Raw genomic sequence first — 13,907 nt, forward strand, 5'->3', positions numbered from 1 at the left:
CTAAACTTTCACAATTTATTTTTTGAAGATAATAATTTGAAACTTATTGACCAAACTACTACTCATTATTCTAGAAAAATGTCTGTAGACTGAACTACGTAGCTTCCCTTCAAGAAAGGTATCCCACACAATCAAGTTCTAGCCGAGGTAACCAGCCATGATTCTCCATGGTCTTTTTCCCCTGAATGGCCAATAGATTCCAACCTGGAAAAGCAGAATGATCCTATAGTTTGAATAAAAAATACTCCCAAGCTATGAAACATGTAATGACCCAACTAATTTTAAATGGAAAATTTTCTAGCTGTGCTTCTATTGGTAAGACTTGTACTTGTCAACAGTCATTGACTTCACTATCAACTGTAAAGATATAAAAACAGTTTACATATTTTCAAAAAAGAAAGTTATAATCTAAGAGACTTTGGACTCTGCCAGATAGATAGAGATGGATGGATGGATGGATGGATGGATGGATGGATGGATGGATGGATGGACAGAGCCTGAGGTCATCCTCAAGCCTCTACATGTATGCATACACATATAAATTCCATGTACACACACGCCACTAAATGTTTTTTAATTCATTAGGTCACTTATTTACACTTTCAAAAGAGAACTTTTTAAAGAAACATAAAAACATGAAAGAGTATTAAACAGGCTACTTTGGACAGTAAAAAAAGGCAATAGAATACTTACATGTACAAGCAGTAACTATTTTACTCAATGCATTCTGGTAACATGCATTACTGATAAGAATCACTAGGTCTAAGAATGGTAATCAGATGAATTATTTATAGAGAAGCATGTCAGAAGGAAGAATATATATAAGTTCATACCTGTGTCTGGCAACTGTATACAGCTTCAGAAGCCAAAGCATCTAATACAGTGACAAACAGCCTGAGTCTTTTGATTAGATCAATTAAAAAAAAAAGCATACTAAGACATTATGTATATAGTTACTCAAATAGCCAAGTTCTCACAAATGCAGAAATTTTTACTAAATGATAGTTCAATGATATACATGTACACACATGTATATATGTAATGACATACACACAATGTTTACATATAATATGTTAATGCTAGGGGGTTTTGTTAGTTTTGAGACAAGATCATAACATGTCTCTGTTTGGTCTAGAACTTGCTATATAGAGATGGCTGGCCTAGAACTCAAGAGACCTGCTTGCCTCTGCCCACCAAGCACCTGGATTAAAGGTACTAAACCACCATGCTTGGTTTATACTGTATTTTCATGGAGTCAAACTTGCAAAACTCCATCACACAAAACTGAACCTAGTCTAAAACTCTTTTTTTACTCTCAGTATTATAAATAACACAAGGATGAAATAAATAGCATAGCAAAATACAGAAAATGTTAAATTTTAAGCAATGGAAAAAATACTCAAAGTTCAACACATGAAAAAGTACACTACAGAGAAAGACTAGCAACTGTACAGGGGAAGTATATGAGAGCTGGCTGACTTTCACAGCATTAGCTTTACGCTGAAGTATGACATAGGGACGAACAGCTGTTTGTCTTTTAGGTTATGTGGTGCCACTCCTTTTGAAATTCCTCTGTATCTATATATGTAGACATGAGCATTGACCACTAGATTTCGGCACCTACTGTTATGCCATGATTCTGTGTTGTTTCATGGTAGCAGTGGTGGTTTGTGTGTATGTGTGTTTGCATGTGAAGACAAGAGGTCAATAATCTTCTTCAATCGTTTTCCACCTGGCCATCCTTCCTTCCTTTTTTAATGTGTATGGGTGTTTTGACTGCATATATGTCTATGCACCACTTATAAGTCTGGTGCCTGTTGAAGCCAGAAAAAAGTACTGGCTCTCCTAGAACTAAAGTTATAGGCAGTTGTGAGATGTTTTGTCAATACTGGAATAAAGCCTAGGTCCTCTGGAAAAGCAGCCAGTGTTCTTAAACACTGAGTCATCATCTCTTTTGATGACTCCACCACTACCACCATCACCATCATCACCACCACCACCATACACCTTGGTTTTTTTGGAGAAAGAGTCTCTTGCTGAACCCAGAACTCACTGCAGTTAGACCATCTATCCAACAAACTCCAAAGATCCTCCTGCCTCACCTCCCTAGTGCTGGAAATAGACGTGAAAGTTGTCTGTTCTTTCAGTCAAAGGTCATGATGGTTGCATAGCAAGCACTTTACTGACTGAATCATCTCCCCAACACTCTTTTTTGGGACTGGAAAACCCATTTGAAACACACTCATACACAAATAACAAAACTGGCACCTGATATACTGGTGATTCAAAGTGCAACACTGTACAACAAACGTCTTCACATCCTACACTGCACATAATTATTTTCAAACCCATTCCAATAACAACACTGACATTAATTCGTTTAAAACTCTGGTGATTTAATCAGCTGAAAGGAATGCAGATGAAGGGAAAAAAACAAAAACAAAACAGCCTTATTTTGCTTTGTTGTTTTAAGCAGGGTCTTCCTATGTAGTTAAGGCTGATTTAAAACTCAGTGCATAGTCCAGGCTGGCCTCAAACTCATGAGTACCCTTGCCTCCGCCTGTTTTGTGCTAGGATTACAGGCACGAGCCATCACACCTGTTTGAAGATGAACCCTGTGGGACTGCCATGCGCAAGACTAATCACTTCCCTAGAGTCTGCCCTTCTACCCGTCACGCATAGTTCCCTGTACACCACACGCACACATGCATGCACATTTAAAAGAATATTTGCTTTAGAGATTTCATCTTTTGAGACTTCAACATTTGAAATTTTAATCTTTTGGAAGGAAGTGGCAGGGCCTCACCATATTGCACAAACTCTTGAATTGGGCTCCCATACCTGAATCTCTTAAAGCAATTAGGATTACCTGTTATACGTTACTGTGCCTTGTTTATAACTTTTTGCCATTTAAGGATTTTAATATTTAGGGATATTTCAGTGTTTGGTACTGTGTCATCTGAGATTATGGTCAGCACTAGTTTTCACCAATACACTGTTATTTTATCATTAATTCTAAAATAATCGAACAAATAATATCTACTGGGTATTTTACCTTCTCCTCTATTGATAAAAGATTCAAGTTAAAACATTTATACACATAAACACATCTATTTGTTACACTGTGTGCAATTACATATCCTTGATATTAGAGTGGATTTCTAGTCTCCATATAGTAGTCAAGTATGTGCCAATGTTCAGAGTATATCAGATTGCCTATATGAGCTAACATCGGCAGGAATTGAGAGGAAGTCAATAGAAACTTATCAGAACCAATATCCAACAGGTTGTCATTTCCCAGAGTGAAAGGTTACCTAGACTTAGTAATAAAACTGTCTTGCCCCTTCTTGACTGTGAAAAGATTACAACTATCTATAATCAAAAGAATATGTTTTTATAAAATCAGCTCCTCTAAAGTCATCTGTCAAAGGTCAAGAGACTCTTCACCTTGATCATGAAGTCAAGGGTAACCTATTGTTAGAAAAATATCATCTTCCCCCTCACTTCAATAAAGCACTCAGGGCTATCTACCACTTGCATTATAAAAACAATAGCTGTTAGACTACACCACTGACTACCCCTTATACCACAGAAATTTGAAGACCCTCAAAGTCACTTCCCTTTATTTCTTATTTTTAGATCTTGACTCACTCTCACATCACCCATGATAATTTATAGTGTCAATTTGGAAATACTGATTTCTTTAAAAAACACAGAAAAAAATGTTTTTGTTTTAATCCCAGGTGTTGGGGTATGGGGTTGCTCACAGCAGCTAACTATGATTTGCTTTGTGCTCCAGCAGAGGTATGATTTTTCCAGGTGCAGATAGTTTCTGTGATTGTGTGACCTTTGGAATTCTGGGACCTTTTCAGAGGGTATATAAATGGGAGGTCCCCAAGAGGTATTGGGGGGGTTGTTGGTTGGTTGCCGACTGTTGTTTGTTGTAGTTTGTTAAGTAGTCATGTCAAAAGAAGAAACAACAAGAAGAAATTAAGATATTCTGGGGGTGAAGATCAAACTTGCCCAAAGGAACTTGATGCCCCTAATCAGCAGGAAGTAGTCTAAAGATGTCACCCCCTTTCCGGTCGCTGACCTTATTCAGGAATCTCTTTCCTTTCCTTCTATCCTTTCTTCACTCTTACCAAGTGTTAGAGCGTTTAAAGGGTGGAAGAAAAGGGGTGGAGAAGGTGAAAGAAAGAAAAAAAAACATAAAGTAAAAGAGGCCAGTTACAATAATTCTTTGAAACCAAAACATTCATGTTGATGATCCCTCTGGGATATTGTATATCTTTTCTCTAGTCCACAGTTCTACTTTTGAACCCATTACTAAAAAGCCTCTTTCAACCTCAACTTTCAGCATGCTATCTTCTGTCCACCATTACCTGTCTACCACCAATCCTTCCAGACCAAACAGCCATTCAAAATCAACAATCTTTTAATTCACCAATGCCTACTGTCCTGTGCACTTTCATAGGACAGTTTCCTCCTACTTATTCACTTTATATGCCATCAAGGATCATAGTTACTCACTACATATACCTTTAATTCCCTTGTCCCCTATCCCACTCTGTTGACTCCCAACCAAATCCCTTTTAAAATCAACTCTTTACCTACAGCCCTGGTAACAAGAACTATTCTTATTCAAAAGTCATGACCTGAAACCTTAAGCTCTTAACATAGCCTGGAACCTGCATCTTATTCCAAGGTCCATTTTCAGTTTTACTTACATATACTCAGCAACACAGAGACCTCATTTTGTACAGTAGCACAGGCCATAAAACTGATCCTGCAAACTTCTCAAACTCTGCAAAATGACCTCAATAATCAATTGAAAAACTTTTAACTGTTCTAATGTTTAGACTTTTGTCAAAAGACTAAAACTTTCTAATGATACCAATGCATATGGGGCTGAAAAACAATAAAAGTCTTATTATTTAATATACTGTAATTTTATAATAAACAAAGATTGATATTTAAACAAGTAGTGTTTTATCTCTTTGCTAATTATTTTACATAAATTAAAGACATAAATTACTTTGAAAGCTTGTTAGGGTAAGAGAAAAATTCCAAAGCAACAAAACACTATTATATGCTTCAAATCCTGTCAGCAGAAAATTCTCATGACAGAAAAAAAAGACAGGCCAAATATAACTTTTTTTTTTCTGTATACTTCCAAAATTCTAAGAGACTATTTTCCCTGGCCACTACATTAAGTACAAAAAAAAAAAAAAAAAAAGAACAATGACATTTTCTCTCTAAAATTACTGACAATATAATCCCCATTTCTAGAAAAAGCCTTTGTTCAACTAATGAATAAGCCCTCATTGAGATGCAAAATCATAGGATGCACTGCAGTTCTCTGAAAAGGCCAAACAGTGATTCTTTCAAAAGAATGAGCAATGAGTGGAGAACATTAGCCAGTTTAAAACAAAGATCTTCTTTAGAGCTCCTGCCTTTCCTCCAGTTCCTCTGCATACAAACCTCTTGCTTTTGTTTTGCTGTAGGAAACACAAATATAAATAACACATACACACTTACAATATAGCACCACCTCAGACAAGAAGTATGTAGTTGACTCTCAATTCTCTACTCTACTAAAGCAGGATATTTATACTCTGAATTATCTGCCCAGCACCATCAGCCACCAAACACCCAGTTCTGGCAGTTTCACCACGAGGGCAGCACATCTACACAATTAAGGTCTAGGGTCTTCACCATGGCTTGCTAGTAGACAACAGCAGTTCTAAAATATGGTAATGTGATCAACAAACTCAAATAATCCAATCCTTAATATGAACTGAATTTAAAATTGAGTAATTCCACAGACAGATAATACATGAAAACTGTTGCCATATCACAGGACATGTTCCTTAACTAAGAAAATTTCCATTTATCCCAAAGTTGTCCAAATAACAAGAACCAAGAGAAGGGATGAAAAATGTGGAGGTAGGAAGGACTCCAAATGATTCTCTGCAATTCCAGTGGAGAGGGGCCCTTCTCCCCATGATCTATCCCCAACCCCAAACCCAGTTTTGGAAGGATTGAAGGATGGCAAGAACTGCAGACACACAGCATTCACCTTCCAGGAAACACAGAAGAGCTGACTCAAACATGTCTTTCCTCACCCTGGCTTTTGAGAACAAAAGCTTAGTGCTGGCAGGCAGGGGATCACGAGAGTCAAAGCAACAGGGGAAATTTTGCTGTACTGTGACCAATTATAAACAGAATCACTAGACTCTGAAGTCCAAAAATATGAAACTTTTGCAGTATTCATCACTGTATACAAGGACTAGAGGGGAAGAGCCATTCAAATAATGTCAATTAATAAAGTAATCATTAAACCTGTTAATGAACTTTTTGCTGAAGGCCTGACCACCTATTATGCTCAAAAGCAGTGAAACAAACCTAGCAGGAATTAGTTCACTAGAAACAAGCACTGAAAAAGATACCAGGAAAGGTGTTTTCCTGTCACTTTGGATTCTCAGAGGACAGAAGATAATGATATTCACCAGACTCCCCACAATGGTGCAGTCACTGTTGCCACCAGAGGCCCAAAGCAAGAGAGCAAAAAACATTGACTCAAACTCAGAACATAAGACAAACTGATTCCCTAAATTCCAAGTAGCAGCACAAAACTAACACAGAAGCTGTGAATTGTAAAACTTACAACTGAAATGTTAAGAATACTTTAACATGTTGATTATGTCCATCTATATTACTTGGACGGCACCTGTCCACATGGTGCCAATGGATGCCTCCAAGACAAAGCCAATGTGGTTCTTGGGGTTTTTTGTTTTGGTTTTTTCCTTTCTTTTCTTAAATATAAATATATATTTAAAAAATTTTTACACACATACATTTATATATTGTTACAAGCAGGCAACAGCTATTTTTGTTTTTGTTTTTCAAGACAGGGTTTCTCTATGTAGCCCCTTGGCTGTTCTATACTTGCTCTATAGACAAGGCTGGCCTTGAACTCACAGAGAGATCCACCTGCCTCTGCCTCGCTGAGTGCTGGAATTACAGGTGTGCGCCACCGTGCCTGGCTAATCATAGATTCTTTTCTCTGGCAGTCTAGAGGTGACCTCTTGTCTTAAGGTTCAAATCCAATGTCACAATCCCCAAGAAGCCTTTCTATATCCAAGTGAGGATTCCTGGATTTGTTCCACCCTCTTTGTTACAGCATTTAGCACATTCTTTCACCAAGTGAGAATTTGCCCTCAAGGTGTATGTTTTTAAGATGTAATCTTTCCTGTACATTCATAAACCAAAATATTTGAATTTAGTCTTCAGCCAGCAGCTGGTTTTTATGGCCCTTTCTCAAAGGCATGTATCATGCTAAGACATATATTAGAAACAACAGTAACAACAAAAACACAGCTTCAACAGCCTCCTGCTGGCGTTCATTCCACCAACAATGACTAGGAATTACCTACCATTTCTAAGTTGCTTCTCCACAAAACGTGTTTTAAATTTCTAGCTGTTTTACAGACTATTACAAAAGACACACTGAAAATTAAGGCCTGGGCTGGAAATGTGGTCCAATAAAACTTGTCTAGAACACATACAGCAGCTACTCTTAAAAAAAAAAAAAAAAAAAGAGGCCAGAATGCTTTAATTAATGTGTCAATATTACCATGAGTTGTACTAACTTATGTGTCAATACTCTAAAAGAAAACACTGATTTTCCTTTTTTTTTTTTTTCAAATAATTCATTTATTTTTTTTTAATGTGCATTGGTATAAAGGTGTCAGATCCCTTGAAATTGGCATTATAGACAGTTGCAAGCTTCCATTTGGGTGCTAGGTGCTTTGGATGCTCTTAAACATTGAGCCATCTCTCCAGCCCTGAAAATACTGATTTTTAAAATGAACAGTTGTAAAATTTTAAGATCTTTTAAATTCCATCTTCTTATTAACAAATCAAATGTTCACAAACATTCACCACATTGTACTGGAAACTGTATTTGAAATTATACCTGTTGGCATTTAGGCAGTCTGCTTCTGAGTTGCCTGGTAACCTATGATGTCATCATGTGTTGTCCATCAGGTGTGTGGCAGGTGTGGGTCAGTTGGGCATGCACAAGCTATAAAGGACCAACCCACCACTTTTTCTCTCTCTTACTCTCCTCTCTAGCTCTCTCTGCCTCGCTTTCTTTCCTGGGGGTCCCTCACCATGCCTATCGCTTTCCTTTTCTCTCTATCTCTCCACCTCCATCCAAAAAATCTCTTTCATATAATAACTGTTGTGTGCATGCATTATTTTTAAATAAATACTAACAACACCCAACTATAATATCTAGATTGTACAATAAATAATTTCTGTTCTTTTGTTGATGTTGTTTATTTATTTAAGACAGGGACACATTACATAACCCAGACTGTCCTAGAACTCACTACGTAGTCCAGTCTAGCCTCAAACTCACAATCCTCCTGCCTCAGCCTTCTGAGTGAGAGTCTACACACATGAGCCACCATGCCCTGCTAATTTAATCTTTTTGTAAAATAAATACTTTTCAAAACAGAATCATGAGACATTCTCAGAAGAACAAAAATTTCAATGTTACTTCCTAGAGTTGTTTTACAACAGATCTTTGATGTTTTCAAATCATCTTGTGATTCTGCAATGATGTATTATATTTCACTGTAGCTATACTTTATTTTATAATAAAGGTAAATATATATACAGACATAGATATATACAGCAACAAATCAGAAAAGGTCTTGATTTAAAATTTCCCAACAAATCTTACTTAATAGTTTTCCACTGAATAAGTCTTTTTTTACCTAATTTTTGCTTGTGTGTTGTAGTTTGTTTGTTGTGTTTATAGTTTTTCGAGACAGGTCTTGTTTCTGTTGCCCAGGTTGGCCAGAACTTCCATGAAACACAGGTTGGATTTCAAAGTTGGCCTCTTTATAACTTTGCAGATGTTCCTCATATTCCTGGCTTCCTCTTATCTTATTTAAGAATATTAGATTTCTAATTAGATATCATTTTAAAAATAACTGCCAATTCTTTGGAGAAATTTATACTTCCCACAGGTGAACTGGAGGAGTGGGCCAACACAGCAAAAAAGAGCCTCTGTCAAGCCGACACATAACACTAACTACTACACCTGCCAATGATAATATATATTTACCTGAAAGCAAAAAAATATTTTTGAAAGCTAAAAAAAATCTATATTTTTATATTTGCTTCAAATATTTTTATTGTGCCTATATTCAATATTGAAAACTAACACAAAAGAAAAGCTCTAAGTTAAATTGTACTGTAGAGCTGTAACTAGTACCCTGGCACATAAAGTTCAGACATCATTGTTTTCCTTCCCTGTCTACCTATGCTTGTCACAATCAATTTATGTTAAGTAGATTTCCAAACTCCACACTAGCCCTAATCATGGCTAGAATATTTTAAAGGCAATCTTCAGAATTTCATGTTATAAAAACGACACTACAATCTAACAACATAAGATATCAACAGTGCTATTAATCCCAACTCAATTCTTTCTCCCACTGATATCACCATCTCATTGTGATACAAAAGATATGGAATCCTTAGTAACCATCAAAACTTTTATGCCAACAATTTCAAAAATTATATGGAATTAACTAATTTTCGTTTGCTTGCTTTCCAGATTGTTTGCTTGTTGTTTGAGATAGGTTTTCATGTAGCCTGGGCTGGTCTTGAACTTGCTACACAGTTGAAGATGACTTTGAATTCTGATTCTCCTATGTCTAGCGTTTACTCAGATGACAGGAACAGTGTACCACCACATTCAGCTTCTAACTGATATTTTAATGGTAAAAAGCAATATAAGGTTTCCATCTTGATATGGTAAAACAAAGTTTTACGTGTCTTAATTTTTAAGTTCATGAAAAAAGAATAAATCAAGTATATTCTATATAGCTATATATGTTTAATTAAAAGTTTTTTTTTAATTCAAGTTTAAGAATTTTTATGAAAGTAGAGCAGGGGGAAAAAATGACTTAGACCTTTGCCTCAGATACATAGACAGTTCCAAGGGGAAATAGTCAGGCATTTCTAAAATCTACACATATAAAAACTACTCGTAGAGTTTACCAGACAGTGGTTTTGTTTCTTCAAAATAAACTGTGCGAGGAGGCAGAGAGCTAAGTAGCATTTGTACCTTGTCATAACTGTCATACTAGGAGAGTGATTTTTACTGCTGCAATAAAGAACTGAACATACATGACTTTTAAACAGTACCTCTATATAGTGAGCAACATCACATCCAGGTTTGTATCAAAGCACCTGGAGAGGCTGCTAAAAAAGCATCCCCTAACGGTCTCCAGAACAACATCGTTTTCCACATGGATTTATAGCTGCAAAAACTGTATTCAGAAAGCATAGCTAAATTATCAGAATCTTTACGTAAGTTCACTTCTACATATCCACAGTATATAAACAATCATATAACTCTTCAGTTGTGGAAATAAATTACTGGCACTAAGCAAGCTATGTAAAAATAGTAACGTGCATTAAAGTGCATACCTTTTTTTTTTCATTAGTTGAGAAAAAAAAAAAAAAAAACAAACCCAAGGATAGAATTTGGTCTAAACACAACAATAGACACAAATGTGTAATTTTAGGAAGGCGTGCAGATTTCAGAAAAGAGCCAGATGTCTCAATAGTAAAAGATAATGAGATTTACAGTTTCTTCCCATGGGCACATGGCACAGAAGATGATATCCACAAGTCAGATAGGATTCCAAATCTTACTTTCCTCATCTATAAAAAGTAGGAATAATACATTTGCCTATACCTCACAGAGCCACTGAGGATGAAATAATTAACACACATAAAGAATTTTATCTAGTGCCGGGCAACATTAAACAACTACCCGTCTTACTAATGCTGTTTTTGTTGTTGTTTTTAGGATTGCCAACACCCAAACAGAATTTAAATTGTCAATTAAAAGTAAATTTCCTTGTCAATGCCCTATAATTGGAGTAGGTAAACTATAGTTGTTTGGCAGGCTTGCTAGAATGGTTTTTATATTGTGTGTGATACACATGTGGTGGAGGGGGGTGGGGCAGGTGCAGGTGCATATCAAAGCCAAAACTGGATACTGGGTGTCTTCCTGATCACTCTGCACTTTATTTATGAGGCAAAGTCTCTTGGTAAACAATTCTGGAGAGTCTAGTTGGCAAGCTTGCTCTGGGGATTCTATCTCTCCTTCCCAAATGCTGCTATTTTATGTGGGTAATGGGCTAGCCTTCACACTTGTGCTGCAATATTTTTATCCACCGAACCATCTCTCCTGCTACAACAACTCTGTTTTTAATATGAATAAAGTTTAAAATACATTGTATGAAATGTTAAAACAAACCTATTAATTTTATGCTAACAAAAGCGATAAAAAATATATAAACTGTTGCTTCCTATATGCCCATCTTGATATCACTACATTTCCACTTAACAGAGAAGCTATAAACAAAATCATCTTAAATATAATTACATTTTGCATTTTAATACTGATTAAATTAATACTACTGATGTCTAATAAGAAATGTTGACATAAAGAAGAAATTCAGATGTTACAATGAGATGTACCTAACAAGGGGGAAATGTAATGTTAAAAAAAAAATATATATATATATATATATATATATATATGGAGAGAGAGAGAGAGAGAGAGAGAGAGAGAGAGAGAGAGGTCCATAGAAGAGACCAGGAGAGGGAAGAGGTCTCAAGAGTCATAAGCAGCACGAAACACAGGGGAGCTGATGGCAAGAAATGGCTCATGCAGCAGCTGTCAGTGTCACAGGGAGGAAAAGCAGCCTGTCCAATCATTCTTCTCAACTTACTTGTCCAGAAAGACCTAGTCTGAGTATGAAGACACATGCTAGGGAACACATTTAAACATTTTATTAGGAATTTATCAAGATCTACTTCACAGATAGGTAAGTATTACTTGAATATTAAAGGAACAAATGCCACAGGACCTGTGTTTATAGAAAAGCACATTTTAAGAGTGAAGATAAAACTGCAAAAAGACTAAATTAATAAGAAAATTCCAAGGAAAAGCACAAACCCACTGAAGGAAAATTCTGTTAGCAGAAAGGAAAGCAAAGGAATCTATACTCCTACTTATAGAGGAGGACTGTGGCTTAGAGCCCAAAATAATAATAATAATAATAAAAATAATAAAAATTTAAAAAAATAATAATAAATGCCTGAAATACTAGGAAGTGAAGTGGGAAAAGTATCAAATAAGGATGACTAAAACCACAAGCAAGCAGCATTAATAAATCCATGAGACAGCAAGCAACAGTCATAAACACATCCTCAAGTAAACTTGGGCTATTCTCCCATAGCAGTTAACCATCAGAATCAACAAGCAGTTGGGTAAATGGGAGTACAGAAATAAGTCAGAGCTAATGAAGCAAAAAAGCAAAATAGTTCACATGTGCCAGTATATTACTAAGCAGGGGAATGAAATATAGATTATAATAATTCCTATCTGTAGAAAAGAAAATGAAACCAAGAGGAAGCTGCCAAGGCAGGAAATAGGCAAAAGTAGAGGAACTAACCTAGCTACACTAAAAAGAAAGAAAAGTATTCAAGATGCATAGAAATTACAGGAATGTGTTTCTGTGTTATTTTAACGGCACATTCTTAGGATTGAATAACCACAGAAACACAGACAATGACGGAATTAAAATATAAAATCTAAATGAATTTCCTATCCTTAAACAAAGAAAAAGAATTATCCCAACAAATCCATGGTAAGCCTAGAGTCGTACAAGGCTATGGTCAAGCCATTATTTCAAGATTCTAAAAGCAAGCACTCAGTGGACTTAGAAGTTAGAAAAAAATCCTATGGTATTTCACATAGAATGGATATAAAAAGACATGACATTTTTGTGCCTTCAGCAAGCCACAAAAATGAGATGTTATAATTAAGCAGACTGGCTGATACCAGAACTTAAGACTTCCAGTTCAAGTGGATTTGGCTGACTCACAGTTCAAACAGTACTGGTTGCTTTATACCAACAGAGGATGATCGGTCTGTGTTGACAACTGTCATACCATAAAGACCCATTATTTACTACATGAAGACTTTGCTTATTACACTCTGGTTGTTTAACCTGAATAACCTTAGGAAAGAAAACAGCAAGGCTACGTTTGTTTCCAAACATTTGGGAGGATTACTAAGCCTTTGCAAAAAACACCTGATATAAACCACAAGTACTTACTAATATCATCTTCATGATAAATGACAGAGTGAAACGGCAGGATTCGGTCTTTAATATATCTCTCTGCTGGCTCAATATAAAATGTGCCACCACGAGTCTGGATGAAACCTTCAAATCTTCCATCAATGACAGACCCATGACTAAAGCTTCCTTCTTCACCTATTGATCAAAGGAACAAATTCTTGAAGTTTTAGTTTGCATGTTCTCCTTTTTTAAAAAAGCCATTCTTACTTTTTTTTCTTTCAAATATTCTGAGTACAAATGTACTGGGAAATTAATTTTCACATAAAATATATCAGGTTATTTTGAGATATGAATAATAATCAGTATTTAGTTAAAACAGAAATAAAATTACTTACAATAAAAATGGAACATCTATCTTACTGACAATCATATGCCTAGCACAGTGCCTGACATTCAGATAGCAGTCATTCAATAATCATTACATTAACTTAAACTTTTAAAAAGCAAACAGATCCTCTAATAAACTATGTATTTCCAGAATAAAGATCCTCAAAGTACCTTTTGAAACTTTTCCTAATTTACCACAAGTGAAGAGCTTCTTTCTAACTTGATATTGTACAGTTTTTAGGGCTCCTTGCCACCTACAAATCTTATAAATGTATTTTTAAATAGGAAAGGACAAAACAGTTCAGATGTAACTTAAACAAAGCACTTCTACACTCT

General features: G+C 35.8%; 1 protein-coding gene across 1 annotated transcript in view; it reads right to left on the bottom strand.

The window, feature by feature from the left end:
* Adam10 (ADAM metallopeptidase domain 10) overlaps positions 1-13,907 on the bottom strand; it is a 95,317-nt gene that overhangs the window by 40,056 nt on the left and 41,354 nt on the right. Inside the window, exon 4 of the mRNA XM_021657435.2 lies at positions 13,221-13,379. Within this exon, the coding sequence (XP_021513110.1) occupies positions 13,221-13,379 (159 nt within the window). The remainder of the gene's footprint in view (positions 1-13,220; positions 13,380-13,907) is intronic.

This window comes from Meriones unguiculatus, chromosome 6 (genome assembly GCF_030254825.1).
Source record: "Meriones unguiculatus strain TT.TT164.6M chromosome 6, Bangor_MerUng_6.1, whole genome shotgun sequence".
Lineage (NCBI taxonomy): Eukaryota > Metazoa > Chordata > Mammalia > Rodentia > Muridae > Meriones > Meriones unguiculatus.